This window comes from Echiichthys vipera (genome assembly GCF_963691815.1).
Source record: "Echiichthys vipera genome assembly, chromosome: 17".
Taxonomy (NCBI): domain Eukaryota; kingdom Metazoa; phylum Chordata; class Actinopteri; order Perciformes; family Trachinidae; genus Echiichthys; species Echiichthys vipera.
The window spans coordinates 24,467,204-24,488,519 of NC_139842.1; the positions used below are offsets into that span (position 1 = coordinate 24,467,204).

Genomic DNA, 21,316 nt, shown 5'->3' on the forward strand with positions numbered 1-21,316 from the left:
TAACCCTGACCCTAACACTACCCCCTAACCCTGACACTAACTGTAACCTCTAACCTCTAACCCTGACCCTAACACTACCCCCTAACCCTGACACTAACTGTAACCTCTAACCTCTAACCCTGACCCTAACACTACCCCCTAACCCTGACACTAACTGTAACCTCTAGCCCTGACCCTAACACTACCCCCTGACCCTAACACTACCACCTAACCCTGACACTGTAACCTCTAACCCTGGCGGAGGCAGAGAACATGGGAACATCAGACCCGCGGAACATAAGAATGACCCCATGTGAACTAGCCTGACCGCTAGACATGTCTATTTTTGGCTTATATAACTAATATATTCTATTCTTTATACTTATTCTAATAAGTCTGGATTTCTACACATTTGATCTCAGGACAGTCTCCAAAAATACATCAATTACAGCTGTCCCTGGTCTCCCCTACTTCTTAGCTGGACTAGCTGGATCCATTTGTCATGCTAAGCTAAGCTAAGCTAGGCTAAATTAAGCTAAAGCTAAAGTAAGCTGCTACTTCATGGGTACCATGTGGGTGGTGTATCAGTCTTCTTATCTGAGAGAATAAGCTATTTCATTATTGTTTTAAAGCCTAAACAAGCATACTCACACACACGCGCACACACACACACACACACACACACACACACACACACACACACACTTCACTCCTCCTACAGTCAACACAGTCAGCAGAAAGCCTCCTCCCACTATAAAGCCCGGTGAGTTTCAGTGAAAGTGTCCACAGTCAGGAAGCCTGTGTGCGGGCACCGGCGGCGGGTCTACCGGCGGATACCAACTGTTTCTGTGAGAGAACACACGCCGGGACAGCTGATCTGTTCTCTCAGAGCAGCGCATGGGAGCAGCCACACACAGATCTATGCTGGGAGACAATGTAACGGATACTTCGCAGTGAAACACGTCTTTGTCATTATAAGTGAGGCGCGTTGATGTAGTACCAAAGGCTGGTTTAAAAAGCCCGTTTTTATTAGAGTAAGATGGAGCCTTAGACTCACGGTGTCGCAAGGGCAAAGTTGATTTTCACTCCAACAGTTCCTGTCAAGATGGAAAGCCACGCTCCATAGAGTGCAGGACGACATGGGCAAATGGGAGCTAACCATGGTGAGATCAATTCAGTTCAATTTTTCAAGTCAATTTGATTTACAGTGCCAAAGCATAACCAAAGTTATCCCAGGACACCTTACAGAGCAGGCAAAATGACTTATTTATGATCAAACATATAAATGTTTGATATCATATGACTATACTAGGGATATATGTGCACTGATGGATGTACATGAAGTCAACAGTAGGATGGGACCAGTGCTTGTAGTTTTATTAATTTCCTCAGAGCCAATCAGAGCTGATGGTATATATATATATATATATATAGATATATATATATATCTATATATATATATAGATAAATGAAGCTGTAGTTCTGATTAATGTGAAGGCATCCCCGGATCTACAAGTCCCACTTATATTGGTTGTGACTTTTATTTAAACACTCTTTTTTTATATATACTCTCTGTCATTTATGTGAAAGTCTCCCACAGCTAATCTGATACAGGATTTATACATAGAAGGAAGCTACAGTTTTTCTGAAAAATGAATACACGGTAATGTTTTTATGATAGTATTATTATTTTATTAATCATTAGTATTGTTAATATAATATTGAATGCTGTTCTTTAGAATCCATCTGGTTGAAAATTATTCTGGCTGTTGCCCGAGAAATATTCTCAACCTGTTTCTCAATTTGCAATGGGTTTTAAGTCTAGTTTGCCTGAAATGTTTTTTTGTGTGTGTGTGAAAAAATCTAAACATTGATGTTTAATTTCGTGTAACTGATATTAAAATGTGGTCAGGCATTTGAAGTTATCATTCAACCTCTTTCTACCCTTTTTCAAAGACAACCTGGTAATATTCCTCTCTGCTCTGTGACTTAGATGTTGCTACATGAGAGGGACAAACCCGGGCTGTAAAAGGTCAATACTGACTGTGTTTAAGTCTGTTACTCAGGACAGATGAGTCCTCGTGCTGCTCCATGATCAGCCTTTTCACGCATATTACACGCTGCAGAGGACAACATAATTCCATGTTTTCTGACTGAGAGTGGGCTCTTAGCAGTGCTTAGCGCCACCGTCGCTGCCTCTGAGTCACACTAAGACACAATGCACAGTTTCCCAGCTGTGTCGCTGACAAACAATCCTAGTTTCTATGAGGGACAATGGGGTTTGTGTGATACTGGCTCTCACTGGTAGACACAGCAGCTTAACTTTTGTTTTTACATAACAACATTTAAATGATCATTTACATATGAGGATGTGAGTCCTCCCTTCTAGATTACCATTTAAATAATTGCTGTGAGTGCAAGCAGTTTCTTTCAGCTCACCTGCAGTATTTAGTGAGTTCTATATATGTGTGTATATATATATATATATATATATATATATATATATATATATATATATATATATATATATATATATATATATATATATATATATATATATATATATTATATATATATATATATATATATATATATATATATATTAACACGCAAGATGGAGTTGTACAGGATGTGATACACATCTAAAAGCCCATGACACAAATGATTTTCTACTCTGAAGCATAGAGCCTAGTATTGAACTCCAGGGCATCTGTACAGACATGTGGAAACATTTCGTATTAACCAGGCGGATTAGATAGGAGTTATGCAAGATCCTTTATTGATGCCTGCCTTTATTATATAACACACAAGGCCTTTAGAGGAGCCCTCTACTGATTTTACTCATGAAATGTTGTAAACTTGTTATGGGGAGTACTACCGCTGTGAGAAACTAATCCTGGAGGTGTCATTAGGTTTACCTTGGGCGTTGGGGTTGAAAATGTATCGCAGTATATAAAGTATAAATAAAGTAATGAAGTTTGAGGGACATGCATGCGCTCATCAGATTGTCCTTATTCTTGAGTTGGAAAGTTCTTCTTCCTCTTCGGTTTCTTCATGAGCTTTAAGTTGTAATGTGGAAAAAACATGGACGCTACAAAGATTAGGGATTGATCAATATGGATTTTTTAGCGCCACTAACGATAGCGATAGCTATTTTTTTTTCATCAGCCTTAGCCGTGGACCGTTATGGACTGAAGATTTTCTTGATCCCATATTTGGAGCTGATACTACTTTTGCTCCCCCAATTTACATGATAAATACACAGTGATGATGAACAAATGTTACGAGTCTCAATTTAAAAAAAGTTAAAACATTTTTTTTATTGAACCTAAAAAAGGCGTCTCCATCAACGCGGAGCTGCCTGTGGACGCCTGTCTGTAAATAATGCAGGGAAAAACTATCAGAGAATGCAGCAGCCAGCTTTGGCGGATACATCGGCCGGCCGATATTTGCATTTTTAGGTGTATCGGCCGGCCGATGTATCGGTCTATCACTAACAAAGATGGTTTGTATTTTATTGCTCAGAGCCTTTAAACAACATGTTAATAGCCATTTCCAGTACTTATGTCCCGTGTGAAGCTTTATGTGAGTGATTTTGTCCCAGACTTGTTGCTGCACCAGTACATTCCCTAAAACCATGTTCTTTAACAGACTTGTTATCAGGTTAATGCTAATAAATATCTTTTCTAACTAATTCACGGCACTCTACGTGGATAAGGACTAACCGTTACAACCTAATACCATGCTACAAATTACACGCGATGCAGCATTATACCAGGCAGGTTGAGCGTAATGAAATATGCCATTAAGTTGCATTGTGGGAACTGTATGAATCAGCGTTTTCTGAGCTTCTGTGATACCTAGAGACACAAAGTCAGGTTTTTGATGATGGAGGGTGAAGAGGGCAGCTGTGGGTGTCTTTCGGCTTGAGTGCATATCTTGTGATGTGCAGACACATTTACTGAACGTTAAATTTCATTCTGATAAAGTGACCTCATGATACAGTTGTGTTCAGTCTTCATTGGGGGAGTTTATACCCATATTGTTCAAGTGGAACCTTTTAAATTATGTGTCACAGCTGTTGCTTAATTATACTCCATGTAAAGTGAGAGCCTGAACAAGGCATTCAATATTCCCATTTAAATATTGAGTGCCGTTGAGCATTCTGGACACGGATTGGTAGTGCTCACTGAGATCAAACGAGGTCTGGCCTCTCGTCTGAATCAAATCATGACGCTTGGTGCTGATTTAACAGCCCGCAGTCCTCCAGGAGTATTGGTCTGTGGAAGATGAGGGATGCTTATGAAAACTTGCTGACATTTAGGCGGTGTTTTGCATCTGTTGTGGTATTTTGCTTCGGTGTACAATTTGATATACTCACCTTTTGATAATCCCGTATTTGTCCATAAACATTCATGCAACCTACAAAATTCTGGGAAGTTTCAGGTTGCTGTGTAGCAGGGAAATTGCTGAAATGAAAACTAAGCACTTACACCAGCATGTAGAGCGGATGATGATAGTATTATTATACATTATTATCATAAACTGTTTGTGCTGTCAGTGCAGGCTTGGAATGATGATCATTGGGGCTCACATGGTATCAGTGTGAGTCTCAGTGGGATGTTGTTTCAGTCGTTTGTGTTTGTTCACCTTTTTTGGTGTTTGGTAATGGAGGCTTGCAGCTCTTTTTTTACCTCCTCACAGCCCCACCTTTGACCCTAATGTTGTGACCAGTAACATGACTAGATATATTTGTGTGTTTGACCTATACCTGTATATAAACAGGACATTGAAGGGCAGCCACTCTCTCAGCGTGCAAACCTCAAACATTATTTCCCACCTCTACCATCCCCAGAACCCAGTGCAGGAGTGGGGTGAGGAGTTTGAGGACGGTGCAGTGTACGGAGTCACTCTGCGTCGGGAACCCGTCCCCTCCTCCCCCGACCCCGGTGAGAAGAGTCCATGCTGTGCTTTTGTGCAGTACCGAACCTGCAAGGTGCGGCGTCTGAAGGCTGCTACCTTGGACCTCCTTGTGAATCGCCTCCTTGACCCTGGCTGCCAGGAGCAGGACTACAGCAGGATCTTCCTCTCCACATACAGAACCTTCACCGGTACCTCAAAGCTCATAGAGCTGCTGTTCCAGAGGTAAAATCACTTTTTGTACCACTTTATGTCTGGTTTTGTCAGCTTTTTCTTCAGGGAAAAGTTTTTGTAAAAGCACATTTTGGCTTTCTTACCAAGAGTGAAATGACAAGACGGAGACCACTCTTATGTCTGTACAGTAATTATAAATGGTAAATGGACTTGTACTTATATAGCGCCTTTCTAGTCTTCTGACTACTCACAGCGCTTTCACACTACTTATCACATTCACACAGACATTCACACTGATGACAGTGGACATCTACATACCCTCTAATCTAACCATTCACACCACATTTAAACACCAATGCGGGGTTCAGTGCCTTGCCCAAGGACACTTTGACATGTGGACCGGGGAGCTGGGGATTGAACCGCCGATCTCTTGAATGGAGGACGACCCACTCTGACACTGAGCCAGCTGGTTAGCTTAGCACAAAGAGTGTGTGTGTGTGTGTGTGCTGAAGTATGGTCTGGCACCAGCTTGTCATTCTGGGATAGGGCAAAACGCTCTGGCTTGTTTGTATTTCTTCTTATTGAGTGGAGCTAAGCGGATGGTGCCCTTGCAAAATAGATAGTGGAGCGCCGACCACCCGTACACGCTTTATCCCAGCGCTGTACATCCGGTAAGCAACATGACTGGTAGGCTAAAAACTTCCCCCTGGTTCCAGTCATTATGCTAAGCTAACTGTCTGTTGCTTCGCATTTAGGGGGTCATCCCTATGTTCCCCGAGTTGTATGTTCCCCCAGTGTTTTTCCCCAAAAGGGTCCTATGTTCCCTGGTCACATAAGTCTATGCCTTCGCTGTTTTAAACCAGCATTTTGTTACGATTAGGTTTTGGTGTGAAGCGCGGTGCCCAAGATGGGGTTAGCAGGTAGGGTTAGGGTCTACATAGGCCTATTTGCTGTGGAATTTGGCACTCATTGTGGAAAAAATAACAGACAAGGGAACATGTGGGGAAGCATATGGAAGCAGATGCAGACATGAGAGTGGAATCAGCCTGCTAATTTAGCTCTTGGGAATATGCGTATTTCCCAAAATGTCAAATCATATCTTAATGGGTTAGATGAATAAGACCACTCATTTCCGTTCCCCCACATTCACGTTAAATTCACCTCTTCTGTACACACGCACACACACACGCACGCAAGCACGCACGCACACACACACACACACACACACAGCTTCAGTTTTTAATTACTTTGGGTTTCTGTTTCTCTTTCAGCCACTGTAAATGCTAACCATTTAGCTTAGTTTAACCTCTTTCTCTGGTTATCATGGGTAGATGCTAGATCGCACCCCATAGAAATAATTAAATCATACAACAGATGTTTATTTGAACCCTAATACAACTTAGCAGCACTTTGTACCATGAAAAATCACCAATAGGCTTCTAAACCAAAAACTGCACAACCTGACATGTTCCAACAGGAATGTGATCTGAAACTGGGGAGAAATGAATAACATTAACAACCAAGATTTCAAGTTTCCCTGGCATTAGCATGTAGCTACATGTAACAGTGGAATGTCTATGGAGTAACGTTACAGCAGCACCAATAAAGGCTTCTCAACCAAAAACTACACAGTATCCCATCAGGAATGTGACCTGCAAATGGAGAGACATGAACAAGATCTGCAACCAATATTATAGCTTTCCCTGACATTATAGCATGTACAGTAGCTACATGTAGCACTGTATGTAAAATGCAAGCACTGCAGTTAAGTTTGTTGGCTGCCGATTCTGTGTAGTTTTTTGTTTAGAAACTTTAATTGGTGATTTTTTTCACAGTAGAAAGTGCTGTTATGTTGCAGCAGGTTGTTAATACCATCAGTGGAGGCCAAAGTGTTGACGTCTGATGCACAGTATGCCCATGTTGATTTGGAGTTGCCCAGTGTGTGCGGTCTAGTAACTACTGTTATCTTCAGCTGATCATAGAGTACAGGCTCCCCTTTAAACATTACGAAGAGCCATCTCCTTTGTGCTAGATTCTGGGAAAACAACTTGGGTTGTGGTTGTTCCACAAAGTCACCATGTTGCGTCAGGACCTTTTTATACATTGTTTCCCTGACGAGGCAACCATCTACTGCCTGCTTTGATGTAGTAATGAGTACCTACAGATGCAGGTGCTCATTATCTTGAGGCTTTTAACAACAACTATTATGCTCAGAGCGGTTTTTGACTGTGGTTGGCATGTATCAAGGTCAGGTTTAGGATAGTTGCAGGGCAGAAACAAATATTAATGAAAACATTTACAAAACAGCCTTAAGAGTATGACTAAGTGTGTTTTTTTCCCTCAAAAGAGACAATGCTGCCTCAGATCTGGACAACAGTGAAGGCTACAGCAGGTAGGTGGATGACTTTTGAGTTTACACTGTGCTTGAACCCTTATCTGGTTCATTTCTAATATGTCACTCTGGCTTAAAGTGTTGAAATAGTTAAAGTGTAATGTTTCTTCCACTGCCTCCTTAGCCCGCTGTTGGACTTTGTCCAGACATGGTTGGATGAGTACAGTGAGAACTTCAGGGATCCTCCTCTGCATCCAGCACTCAGGCTGCTGTTGGATCACCTGAGGATCAGCTCTGCCGTTCACAACAACATGCGTACGCAGCCCAACTTTAGCTCATTGGCGGGGCAAGCTGACGGACTGCTCAAGACGTTCCAGAAAGAAGGTGACCCTCCACAACATCACATGGCATCTATCTATCGATCTATCGATCTATAATACATCCAAGTTCCTTAGGCTCTCCTGATGACTTTGGGCACTCTCATGGTCCTTTACTGTCTCGACTTTAAAATTACTGGTTCCCACCACCAAATTGTTTGTTTTGTCTTTTCTTTTGCGTACATGCGGCAATCCTGGCAAAACATGACAGCATATTCATGATCAAACACAAGCCATTCTCGACCCGTCAGCCATTTGGCATAAAATTTTATTTTCCTCGTTTCTCTGTCAATATCCTCATCCCCTGCCTCTTTCCTCTTCTCACCCCTACCCCAGAAGTCTGTCCCAACCACCGTCGCATTTAGTTTATCTGAACTTTTGACTTTACTTTACTAACGTTAGCTAACTCCCTCCTCTTAAGTCATTTAGTTTAATCTGAACTTTTGACTTTACTAACATTAGCTAACTCCCTCCTCTTTAGTCATTTAGTGTAATCTGAACTTTTGAATTTACTTTACTAACGTTAGCTAACTCCCTCCTCTTTAGTCATTTAGTTTAATCTGAATTTTTGACTTTACTAACGTTAGCTAACTCCCTCCTCTTTAGTCATTTAGTTTAATCTGAACTTTTGACTTTACTTTACTAACGTTAGCTAACTCCCTCCTCTTTAGTCATTTAGTTTAATCTGAACTTTTGACTTTACTTTACTGACGTTAGCTAACTCCCTCCTCTTTAGTCATTTAGTTTAATCTGAATTTTTGACTTTACTTTACTAACGTTAGCTAACTCCCTCCTCTTTAGTCATTTAGTTTAATCTGAGCTTTTGACTTTACTTTACTAACGTTAGCTAACTCCATCCTCTTAGGTCATTTAGTTTAATCTGAACTTTTGACTTTACTTTACTGACGTAAGCTAACTCCCTCCTCTTTAGTCATTTAGTTTAATCTGAACTTTTGACTTTACTAACGTTAGCTAACTCCCTCCTCTTTAGTCATTTAGTTTAATCTGAATTTTTGACTTCACTAATGTTAGCTAACTCCCTCCTCTTTAATCATTTAGTTTAATCTGAACTTTTGACTTTTACTAACGTTAGCTAACTCCCTCCTCTTTAGTCATTTAGTTTAATAAGAACTTTTGACTTTTACTAACATTAGCTAACTCCTTACTCTTTCAGTTTCCTGCATTTTCCAGCTTCTGTTGTTCTTCTTCCTTGTGTTTTCTGTTGGACGCTCAGTTTGTTTCCATGTTTTAAACTGCGCACAGCCAATGGGCGTATGAAACGTTATCACGTAGCATTATGGCACAGCGTTCATGGGAAATGTAGGAAGTACTGCAACAGGGGTGAATGACTGAGAGCTTTGGATCATGCATGTAATGCCTCATATTGTACATCACTGGCCAAACTGGCTAGTAAGTTATTATTTACACCCGCCAAATGAATTTATACCTGCATTTGGCGGGTGTTAATTCAGAACCCGGCATACATCATACCAAATCCTCATGGAAAAAAAGTCATGCTCACTATTTCCTGATTCCTAATCTATTTCTTTAGAAGCTGAGATGGATGCCAGTCCTGCCCAGGAAGATCTGGAGCAAGATGAGAAGGGTTCAGGTGATGAGGATTCAGGATGTGAAAACTCTCTGGATCAAGGTGACATCATGGAGTTCTCTGCTGCGGCCATCGCTGAACAGTTCACCCGAAATGACTCTGTACGTGAGATGGTATATTTAACGTTTCACATTTCCAAATTTTTATTTTACATTGATGATTAAAGGCTGATGACTGGTTTATGATGTTTCAGGCTCTGTTTGTTAAAGTGGTGCCATACCAGTGTCTGGGGTGTGTGTGGTCGCAAAGAGACAAGAAGGAAAACATGTCTCCCACCATCCGAGCCACCATTGCACAATTCAACGCCATTACCAACCAGGTCATCATGTCCCTGCTCTGCCGGCCGAAAGACGTCACCTCAAGTCCCACTTCCTCCCGCTGGCCTCCCACTACACCAGCTCAAAGGGCCCGGATCATAGAGAAGTGGATCAGAGTAGCACAGGTCAGTCAAAAATGCCAGTGACTAGACTGTATTTACAACTCCAGGTCTCAGCAGGTTTTTAATGTATGCCAGTGATTAAAAACTGAACACAAGACACAGCTTTATAAGACCTCCAGAGGAGAGTCATCAACACAACCTGGCTACCAACACTATTTGATTTGAAACAAAGTCAATCCCCTGAAAGCTTGTCGTTTCCTCTGCAGGATTGTCGTCGGTTGAAGAACTTTTCTTCTCTCAAGGCGATCCTGTCGGCCCTTCAGTCGAATGCAGTTTACAGGCTGAGAAAGACCTGGGCTGCTGTTAGCAGGTAGGGTTGGGTTATAGCCCTATCAACTTTTGTCCGTCTCTATGCTTATGTTTTTATTGTGCTTTACGTAATCCATAATTGTCCTTTTAATGAGGGCGTTGAACCCTCACCAAGTGCAATTTAGTGTTACTGACAGAGCAAGTCAGCAAATATCTTGCTTTTGGTGACCCATATCCTCCAGTGGGTCAGGTCATAACTTCTGTAACTATAATAGTTAGTAATTAAAGTGTCTGGTTTGGGTCTTAATAGCTGCATATAACTATATTGTGTCTGTTGTTGTTGTAGGGATAGCATGGCCACATTCGATAACCTCTGGGAAACCTTCCCTGATGAGAACTGTGTTCTGACCAACAGAGAGCTCCTGGTGGAGGTGAGAACCAAACCCCTTGTTGCTCAAAACAAACAGCCTACACTTTAGTGTTTACAGTGTTAACCTTTAGGTGCAAAGGTCATTGGAACATGCACAAGTGAGTCAAATAACCCATACTAGAATCAGGGTTTATGCTGATGATACATTCATGCCATGTTCATTATTTTAATTTGTATCCTACAAAATCACAATAGAACATTTGTAATCATTTTAATCCAAATAATCAGACTTGTGCATTTGAGAGTCTGTGTCTCTAAGTTATGTGTTTTCTGTTGGACGCTCCATTCGTTTCCATGCTTTAAACTGCGCACAGCCAATGGGTGTATGAAACTTCATCACGTAGCATTACGGCACAGCGTACATGGGAAATGTAGGAAGTACTGCAACAGGGGTAAATGACTGAGAGCAGCATGGAAACGAACGGAGCGTCCAACAGAAAACACATAACTTAATATGACGTTTCATACGCCCATTGGCTGTGCACAGTTTAAAGCATGGAAACGAACAGAGTGTCCAACAGAAAACACATAACTTAGAGACACAGACTCTCAAATGCACAAGTCTGATTATTTGGATTAAAATGATTACAAATGTTATATTGTGATTGTGTAGGATACAAATTAAAATAATGAACATGGCATGGATGTATCATCAGCATAAACCCTGATTCTGGTATGGGTTATTTGACTCAGTCATACTTGTAGCGTATGTAAATGAAATTGAAAGAACGAGATATGGTCCACAGAATAACTGTATACCTGAAAAACGTAAGCAGGAAATATTCCTATAAATTTCCATAGAAATTGCGTAGAGTTAAATTTGACCTACTTATGCATGTTAGGGTTTATGTTTACCAATGCAAAGAGCCCAGTGCAGCTGTTCCATACTCTCAGTCCCAGCAGTCACTTTGAGATAGGAGAAAGCAACCTTCAGTGATCTCAACTGTATCACCGATTACAGATGGATTCTCTTTTACTAAAGAGAATGATGTGAGCATAAACACAACAGGGTAGGAACTGTACAGAGAACATAGTAGGAAGAATGCCTCACAAACTGAAAACATGTTTGGAAACCATTATGTCCCGAACATGGATTTCTCTTTTTAATCATTAAAAACAAATTCATTTTTGAGTTTAATATTTACAGAGATGTTTAACAGAGTGTTAATGGGAAACTAGAGGCCTCGGGCACATTGTGTTCCCTCTTTTCTTTAATGAAGACTCCTTGAGGCAACTGCGTCAGAGGCCACTTGTGTCTAGTTACAGTGAAAGGACTCTAAAGTCAATATATCATAGTCAGTATTCTCTGCACATAACAACCGAGTAACATGCACTAGTATTACATTCACAGAGATTATTCTCTGGGAAATAATTGTATGTGTTTCTCTTTTGTTCTCTTGTTCTCGTCCTTTTTCACTTTTCAATGTAGTTGTATTCAGGCGCTGCCCTTTTTATAAGGAGGCTTTAATCTATGTATACAAACAGAGTCACTCATATGTTTGCTTAAAGCCTAATCGCTGTTACGGACAGATAATACATAAAAAGACTTAGAGAGAATGTGTGGAAGTGGCCTCCCTTCCTTTCAAAAGGTAATTATTAAACAGGACATCCAAGTTAATGTACAAAAAGTCTTGGTATTATATTGAAGAACTTGTTTCATAAGCTATAGTTAGCCCACATACTGTGCCCTTGTGCATGCTTGTGTGCATGCATATAAGTGAATGTTTATACACATAAGCACACATGCATGCATGCTAGATCTTTATTTTATTTGAATCACTTAAAATCTAACCTTCAACTGAGTATAACTCTATGTGACCTACTTTGACAGGAAGGAGGCCAAGTGACTGTGGATGACATTTCTCCAAAGATATCCAAGCGGTATCCGATCCCCAGACAGATGGTAAGCCATACCTCAGGATGAGAAAATAGTGAGATGTTCTGAAGACATGAGATGAAGCCCAGTGGCAAACATCAGCAGTATGACCTCGATTAGAGAAATTCTCAGTCCACCAACGAATACACTTATATATACTAGATTTGTTTGAGTTTCTGTACAAAGAAGCACACAAGAGCACCTCTTTAAATCGATTGAAATCTTTTTATTTACTAGACGTGGTCTTGGAAGTAAAAAAAGCATACAAAATGACTCATCAGCTTAGAAATCTTGGTCAACAAAATAAGCGATTAGTCAACAAAGAGGGGGCAGACCTGCTCAGCAGCAACCTTCCTTTGCTGCCACAGTAACTCTGCAGTTTCACACTTGGAATGTTGCAAAATGTGATTTTTCATGTGATACAGTCTTTTCACCTGAGGCAGAATTTAGTTTCAGCTTTTCATAAAGACACATGCAAAAATCGCTTCCATATTATACGACGCTAAACAACGCCACAAGAGCTGATTTCACTCAGTGTGGGTGGAGTATCTCTGGCACGGCAGATACCCAAACCTATCTTTAGCCCCGCTCGTTGAGAACACGTTTCAAATGGCTCCAGATCACCGGGATTATAGGACAGTAATAATAGACTAGACCATGGTCTTTTATGACTCATATGCACGTTCTCCTGGGCTGTAACATGAACCCACAATGCTGCTTGCCTTGTGTGAATGTCCTTTGATCTCAACCCGTTTACTGAAAAAGCTAGTTAGCTAGTAGATTCCAAAGACACAAACACCTAGATGCAGAGACACAGGGAACTGTAACACTAATGTGCAGTGTGCTTCCATGTATCTTTACAGAGTTCCTCCGGTGGAGTGGTTCCTTACCTGGGCACCTATCTGACTGTCCTCACCATGCTGGACACTGCTCTGCCAGACACTGTGGAGGTACATAATGTAGTCTGAGTACCACTTCCTCCGCTTAATGTTTTACAGTGTTAACATTCAATGGTTAGGTATATAATGTACAGTAAATATGTCATCATATTATGTATTTTACTACAGGACATAGAGTTACCATCATGCGCAGTATACACTCTGTTTAGCTCGGTGTCCGTCTGTTTCATATTGACAATAATGATAAATTAATTGACAATTGAACACATTAAAATGCATCATCTAAAGGTGCCTTTACTCCAGTAAATTGTATGAATTCCACTAGGCTCAAAAGGTGAGATGCTAGCTACGTAATTCTGCTAAGCTACCGTTAGCTACCGTTGGCAGGAGTTTAGCTAAAACATTTTGAATTATTATCATTATTTAATTACTTTAGTCACTCATTTAGTGTGGATAACAAACAAACCGACTAAGGTGTTGTAACAATACATTTTTCATCTACAGAGCCAGAGAAAACATAAATAAGGACATTTAGTTTAGCTAACTGTGGCTCCCTCACTAGCTAGCTTGATATAGCTCTCGCTTCAACTGTGTAGTGACAAATGACACCAATCCAGCATTGCAATTATTCTGGTTTCTATCTCAGTTTTTTAGTTGCCCGACTTTTTCAAAAGCTGTTTTAAAATTATATTTCTGTGGCAAAATATTTGTAATGAGATAAAACCGATGTCAAAAAGTCAAATTCGCTCAATTTGATCCATACCTGGTGTCTAAACAGTAAATGAGTGATTGAAAAGACAGCAGGCTATAACATACCTGCAATCATCTTTAATATAATTACACACACAGACGTACAAAAATTAAGTTTAAAACTGTTGATGAATGTGGTCCAGGTTCACTCTTGACCTTGGATACAGATTGACAAAAAAAAAAAGAAAAGAAAAGAAAATCCTCACTCGAGTTCCTCTTTCCTAATCTCACATCTCAGGGCCCTTTGAGTTTGCTCAGTCATCATCGATAAATAAATTCTTCAAATAATAATTTAGTAATATGGAGTACATATTATTGGTAAATTGCTTTATGTCCAAGAAAATTCTGAAGACATATTCTTGATCATGATAACAACAGCTGTGTTTCATATTAATGTCAATCACTTGTGATACTTTATATGCAATAAATGCGTGCTTACTCTTTTGACAGGGTGGGCTCATAAACTTTGAGAAGAGGAGGCGGGTAAGTGGTTCCTCTTTGTGTCATCTTTCTTTATCCCCCTTTATTTATTTGTTTTTGTCATAATCAAATTTAAAAAGAACAAAGGTGTCTGTGTGATTCTGTCGGCCCTACAGTACATGATGGTGTAACTGGGTGTCTGCTGTATATTTACATGGTCAAAGTCAACAGAGACTCTTTCCTACATGACCTGCTAAAGGCTGCAGAGCCTTTTAAACATTTACATATACTTTACTGCATCTTTGTACCTGTTAGAATGCCTTTGTGTTCCACCTAGTTGTTCCAGGTCATGTAACCATAGTCAGGAGTTGGGACATGTCCGTTTATCCACTGTCATTTCTCTCTCCCTCCAGGAGTTTGAGGTTCTGTCCCTGATTCGTGCGCTGCAGGTGTCCTGCTCCCAGTACAACCTGCCCCATCACCCCAGGATTGCTGCCTGGCTGCAGGGACACAAGTTGCTCACCGACCAGGAGAGGTGCGCCAAACAAAGTGTTTTATGTGCTCCTTCATATAACATGTCTGTGATTGGATCACAAGCAGAGGAGAACCTGCTGAAAGCACAATGCAAATATTGTAAAAATTCTTCTTTTCAATGAGGACCAATAAAGGTGTGATGCTTTCAGAATTTTCCACTGAAAGGTGTGTTGTTAGGTGCATTAGTAGAACTGTCCCAGCATACCCAGTAATGGCATGTGGTCAGTTAATCATTCCTTGGTATCAGTCGGAGCCTTGTCATAAAGACAGCACTTGTTTGATATTTATAATGCAATAATTAATTACAAACTCGCATAACTCTGGTAGTGATGGATGCACATGCTATGCACAGTTCATAAACTCTGCTCATGTATTAAAGGCTGAACAGAAAACAACAACAAGTCTGTACCTATAAAAAACAAGACAAAAAGACAATAAAAAAAGGGTTCATTCTCAGGGCAGTTGCTCTTGTAAAATAAAGCAATCTTGTGCATTATCTCTTTAAGCATTTAATGGTTCTTATGCAGAAAAAAAACATATTTTTTTCAACTAACCACACAGTTTTTGTATTTATGAGCCTACGTCAAATAGAAGAAGTGTGAAATAAAGAAGGGAGCTTTCCGTCAACTCTATCTGCCAGACTTGCCGACTGCAGCTTTAAACATCTTAAACATGTAAAATAGTCATAGCTATATTATTCACTGCTACAATAACTGTTGTGCCAACAATTTGTAATCCGAAACCTTTGTACTTTATGGCAATATCTGTTTTGGTAAAGATTTGTCAGCAAAACAGCCTTAACAGTTTATGGAAATCTCAACCGATTGGTAGATAATGATTACCACAACTTAGTTAACCATAACTAATGTTTCAACAGTTTAGCACAACTCAAAGTGCTGTGAAGAAGACTGACAAAGCAGGAACAAGCACAAAGTAGTTCCATGAAAGTGTACGGTGGAGGAGTGCACTTCTCATTTCTCTCTCTCTTCCAGCTATGAACTGTCGAGACAGCTGGAGCCTCCTGTCGACTTGTGTTCGCCAACGCCCTGGAGCCACCGCACACTCACAAAGAAACTCTCCTCGTGAGTATGGTGCAGAGGTCGGATTTGAATGTTCAAACACACAAACACACACACACACAGTACATGCATGTTACTATGCACACACACACACACACACAACTGCACGCAACACAACACTTTGACACTGAAGTCCCAGTGTACAGACAGTATTTGCTCTGCCACAGCATGAAAGGAATCAGTTAGTTTGAGTTATAAGTGCAAAGATTAATTGATAAGTTGTCAACTAATCAATTAATCGCCAACTATTTTGATAATTTATTCTTTTTTTTAGGGGTTTATTTTTAAGTAAAACAGTCAATATCTTCTGATTGCAGCTTCTTAAAACTAAATATTTCCTAGTTTCTTTCCTCTTCTGTGACATTAAAGTGAAAATCTTTGAGTTGTGGATAAAACAAGACATTTGAGGACATCAACAACATTTTTCAACCAATCAACTAATTGTTTAATCCATAAAATAATCAACGGATAAATCATGTAGGCTGTGTAAATGCATAAAAATGCATTCTGCATTATATAATCATATGTAAAAGAGCATTATTATTGTTATGAAATAACTTTTGTCTCTGATATAAGCTGAAGTTGAATCTTTATCTCCAGTCTCCTGACAGTGAGCGATGGATCTAAAAAAGTCCCTGCTGACCAGATCAGCGTTTCATCTTCTGGATCCAGTGGATCTGAGCTGGAGGATCTCTCCTCCCCAAACTCCGCCTGTTCCATCAGACTGCAGGTAAACCGTGTGCGTGGTGTGTGTGTGTGTGTGTGTCTGCCTCATAGTTTTTCTCTATACTTAGTCCTCAGTGCACAATAGTGTATGTTTGTCACATTCATCCTTCATCTAAAGAGCCTCTGTGTTCAGCACAACATATTTACGCTTCACAAACTTGTTTTAAGTAGTCAAACAAAGCCTGAAGCATTTCTTAGAGGAGGTAAAACACACTGAAGGCTTTTAAAACTGAAAGTTGCATTATCTCCCATCTCAAAAGCTCCTCTTTGAAGGGCCACTGAAGCTGCCGTGAGCCCTCAACAAGGGGCATTTCAGTTGCCTTAGCTAATCTTGAGTGGGGTTTGTTTGGTGGTGTACAGTTCTCACTGCAGCACCTTGGCACAATAGTCTATCTGTTCTCTGCAGAGCAAACAGTGAACATATGTGCCCATGTTTCCAGTGACTCATGAGTATTCCCTCTCTTGTTTTTTGTTTTTCTGCAGTCCTTTCACAGCTCCTGCAACAATGTGTCGGAGGCCTTCTCTTCGTCCTCGTCCTGTTCTTCCTCCTCCTTCTCCCGCTCCTCTGAGGCTTCCTCTCCGGACTCCCCCACTCCTTCCAGTTCCTCCTCGGACTGTCACACTGATCTCTGCTCTCCAGCCACGTCCTGCCCCGGTGCTCAGCCCGAGCCCACTCAGGCCTCCCACCACAAACGCTCCGTGTCCATGACCTGTCTGCCCCTGTATAACCGTCAGGTGGCTGACTCCTGTATAGTCAGAGTGAGCGTGGACCTGGGCCACAACAACGGCAACATGTACAAAAGCATCCTGGTGGGTTTATCCTCAACCACTGATTTCAAAATATCCAATATCTTCTCCTCGTTGGGTTGTTTTTATATCTAGCGATAGATGTTAATTCAAAATTGAGTCTTTTCACTTTTGATACTTTTTGTATTCGGTACATTTAGTTAAAACTCCTTATATAAAGAGTTTAAAGCCTGGAACGTAGTCAGTCAGCTATGAGATGAATCATGACCATCAAACATTTGATTTGGAAAAATACAAGTTTGAAAACAGATGAAAGGTCAAAGATACAAGACTGTGGAGTTCAGTGGTAGCGTCTCACTAGCCTTCTCAGTGCAACCAACGTTTTCATGGGAACAGCCAGCTCCACCCATCAGAGCCATTGCTGTTATGCTTAAGATTGGGGGTAGTGTAGTACTTTTCCATAAGATATTTTCCTTAAAACAAAGTTCACTTCATACTTTCAGACGCTTTCTCTTTGTCCAGCCAACACCCAAAGATAACCAGAGAATTGGCAGAGGTGTTGTTTGACAAATAACTGCAATGATTAATGGATTTCTGTCTGTTTTTATTCATCAATTAATAAATTACAGCACATTGTCCCCTTTAGGACATATACACTGATCTGTTTTTACTGCACAAAAGTTCAATTACCTTTTCTTTCTTAAATGATTAAAATGACATTTACTCCTTCATAATAATCTATGAATATGCAAATATTCAATCAAAAGTATTTAGTAGTTGCAGGCTGGACTGTGATTGGCTTCCAAACTAGTTGTGATGTCACAAATCATGGCATGTGTTAAAATTCCCACTCCAGCAGATGAAAGAGTTGCCCAGTGTCCATCTCTTCACATACACTGAAGTGAAGTAACAATCAGCAAAACACATCGTAACTTTAATAAAGGATCTGAATGCTTCTTGTACCACTGCTCTACTCTGAACCTTTACAAATGAACCAGTGAAGCCCCAAGTGCAACAACACACTGTCTTGACCATGCATTCAATAAGGTGTGTTAAATAACATGTGTTCTTCTGGCTGTCATAGTTGACCAGCCAGGACAAAACTGCCCAGGTGATCCAGAGGGCACTGGAGAAGCATCACCTTGAGCACATGAACTTCCAGGACTTCAGTCTGACACAGGTCATCTCCCAGGAGAGAGGTCAGGACACAAGCACTCCACTATCAAAAACAAGTTCAGATAGTGCTGAAAGAAAGAAAAGACCCTTTTAAACATTTATCTTGTCTTTCTGTTCCCAGAGTTACTAATACCGGACAAAGCCAACGTCTTCTATGCCATGTCGACGACGGCAAACTTTGACTTTGTTTTGCGCCAGTTCCCCAAAGGCCAGAAGAAACCTCTGAGGGCCACGTCCAGTCTGGGAAGATACACAAAGTAGCACCTCCAGTCTACAAATCCTGCACCTGAATGAGCACATGGGACTCTCCCTGAAAACGCTCTTTTACTGTTAATAGTTGTTTTATAAGAAAAAAGGTTTCTCAAAGATGCTCCTTTCGTTTTTTTGGATACCGAACAGGTAACAATGTGAGATGCAAAAGCACTTTATGAAGGAGAAGGCTCGCCTCGACAGAAACGGGTGGAGCTTAAAGAAACACCTGGATCGGACATGCTTTCACTTCCTGTTGGAATGAACATGGTAAGAATCGTAGAAAAAAGAAGCCATTCCTTGACTTTTCCCAGAGATGTGTTGGTAATGCTCACATGGTTTTAAACGCATGGATGCATGTGCAAACACTGGTGGATTTTAGCCGTGAGAGAGCTGCTCGATGTCAACACGTGCCTTTATCTGTGACCTATCTATACATGAACACTGAGCAATGTGGGTGCCATTAATAACCTGTGTTAAAAAGGGAATGGGGGTCAGATGCTGTGTGAAGGACAGTACAGTTGATAATGAACTCGTGGAGGCCACTCAGCAGGTTTTCAGACACTCCAGAGGAGATAGCCAGCGTGCTGTGCCCGTGCCATTTGAGGAGTGGGAGGGGACGTTCTCACCAGGGATTTCCGTGTACCCGGTGAGTTTCAGCCCGGCTCCTGCGGCGTTGCTGTGATACTCATCGTGTGAGGCTAGCAGCCCCGACTGGAAAGATGGCATTCCTCTACCGGGGTAACCATGGCAGCAGCAGAGACTTTAATGGACGTAGATGTGCAAATGTCTACTGTATCTAGATGAGACAACAGTGTGGGTGAACTGTTGTGTGTGTGCTTTCGTTGTTAGTGCTACGACTAAATAAGACTGACCTTCAGAGTTCAGATTTCTTTTACTGTTTTGTATTTATTTCCATTGTGGTTCCACTGTGGTTCACTTTGATTGCACCTTCATTCGATTAACACTTTGTGACGACCCAGTTGTCTCTTGACCGGCTGCAACGTATTGTTTCGAAAATTCAAACAAATTTTATTTTAAAACAGCTGTGATTAGATTGGTTTTAATTTATTGGATGTCTTATTTTCTGATGAATACTGAGAATATTTAAAATGTTATTGACAATATTTAAAATGTAAGGATTTTTACAAAAAAAACGTAATCGTGTTTAAAATTTGGAGTTCAGCCTTGTGAAGCCTGGATGGAACTGGTGCTTGACGGTGCAACGATGAGATTGGATATAATCATTTCAGTGACGTCAACTGGCATCAAGACTCTCATGAGGTAGCTGATAATGATCATATTTCCCAGTTAACGCTTGAGGGAGTATTTGCGAATAGTAATACTACGCATTGAACACACTAAGTAAAAGCACAGGGTTTCTCACTCTGAAGTTCCCTTGGAGGGTCCGGACCTTGCTGAGCTCCTCTCTGCTGTCCCTGTAGATCTGGGGCTTTGAATCAGTAACACTGACTCTTGTTTAAATAAAACAGCCTTTTCCACACTGTAGGGATTAATGAAGAGACCAGCACAGATGTTAAACACAGAGAAGTGGACATATTTGATATGCTTTTCCACACTGTATTGACAACTTCCTAATAAACACTTTTTCAGTCGTGTTTGTCTGACTGGTTTCTGTTTTGTTTTGTTTTCTTTTTAAGATTCCTTTTGCAGTTTTTTTAAAGCCTTCACTATACAGGGCCGACTGGAGACAGGGTGAGAGAGAGGGGGAGACCTGCAGCAAAGGGCCGCAAGGTCGGATTCAAACCCACGGACGCTGCCTCGAGGACCCTCAGCCTCTTTACATGGGGCGACTGCGCTAACCACCATGGTTTCTGCTTTTAACAGTGCAGCAGTCATGGGTTGAGTGTTTCCTTTACTTTTCAAAACTTAAAAATATAATAAAGCAAAATCAACATGATCTTTGGAAACAGTGTTGATGCATTTCTGTTGTTGTTAAATCTCCATCTTCTTTTTATGATGACACATTGTCACATGGACAGTTGAATTGTGAGCCATATAAGACATTTGAGTAAATATAGTTCTTTATTGAACCTCAGAACTAATACAGTATAGGCAATCCTGAAGATATTATTATTAATAATATAAACAAGGTTAAAAGAAGTAGAAAATAAAGCCTACACAATACAAATAACTGTAACTGAACTATAGAGTACATCATTAGAAGGTGCAATGATTATACAGAAGCAAACATACATTTGTTTATGGTAAAGTAACTTAAGGTTCACTTACTAGCTTTTCCCACAGCCTTCTTCAGCCTTGTTTGTTTGTTATAGTAACTCATAGTTTATATGATTTGAAATTTGAGGTTTTGTTTTATTAATGATTGC

The 21,316-nt window shown here is 40.6% G+C and overlaps 1 protein-coding gene across 1 annotated transcript; it reads left to right on the plus strand.

Annotated features, from left to right (window-relative positions):
• The first annotated feature begins 777 nt into the window (after positions 1 to 777).
• LOC310959519 (ral guanine nucleotide dissociation stimulator-like 1) lies at positions 778 to 20,584 on the plus strand. Its single transcript, XM_083930892.1, has 17 exons — positions 778 to 1,142; positions 4,835 to 5,124; positions 7,421 to 7,465; positions 7,590 to 7,789; positions 9,335 to 9,492; positions 9,585 to 9,833; positions 10,037 to 10,140; positions 10,426 to 10,510; positions 12,341 to 12,412; positions 13,249 to 13,335; positions 14,485 to 14,517; positions 14,868 to 14,989; positions 15,981 to 16,070; positions 16,668 to 16,797; positions 17,277 to 17,603; positions 18,625 to 18,739; positions 18,838 to 20,584. The coding sequence occupies exons 1-17, from the start codon at positions 1,119 to 1,121 to the stop codon at positions 18,975 to 18,977; spliced, it is 2,271 nt and encodes a 756-aa protein (XP_083787018.1). The 5' UTR covers positions 778 to 1,118; the 3' UTR covers positions 18,978 to 20,584.
• Positions 20,585 to 21,316: the final 732 nt, after the last annotated feature.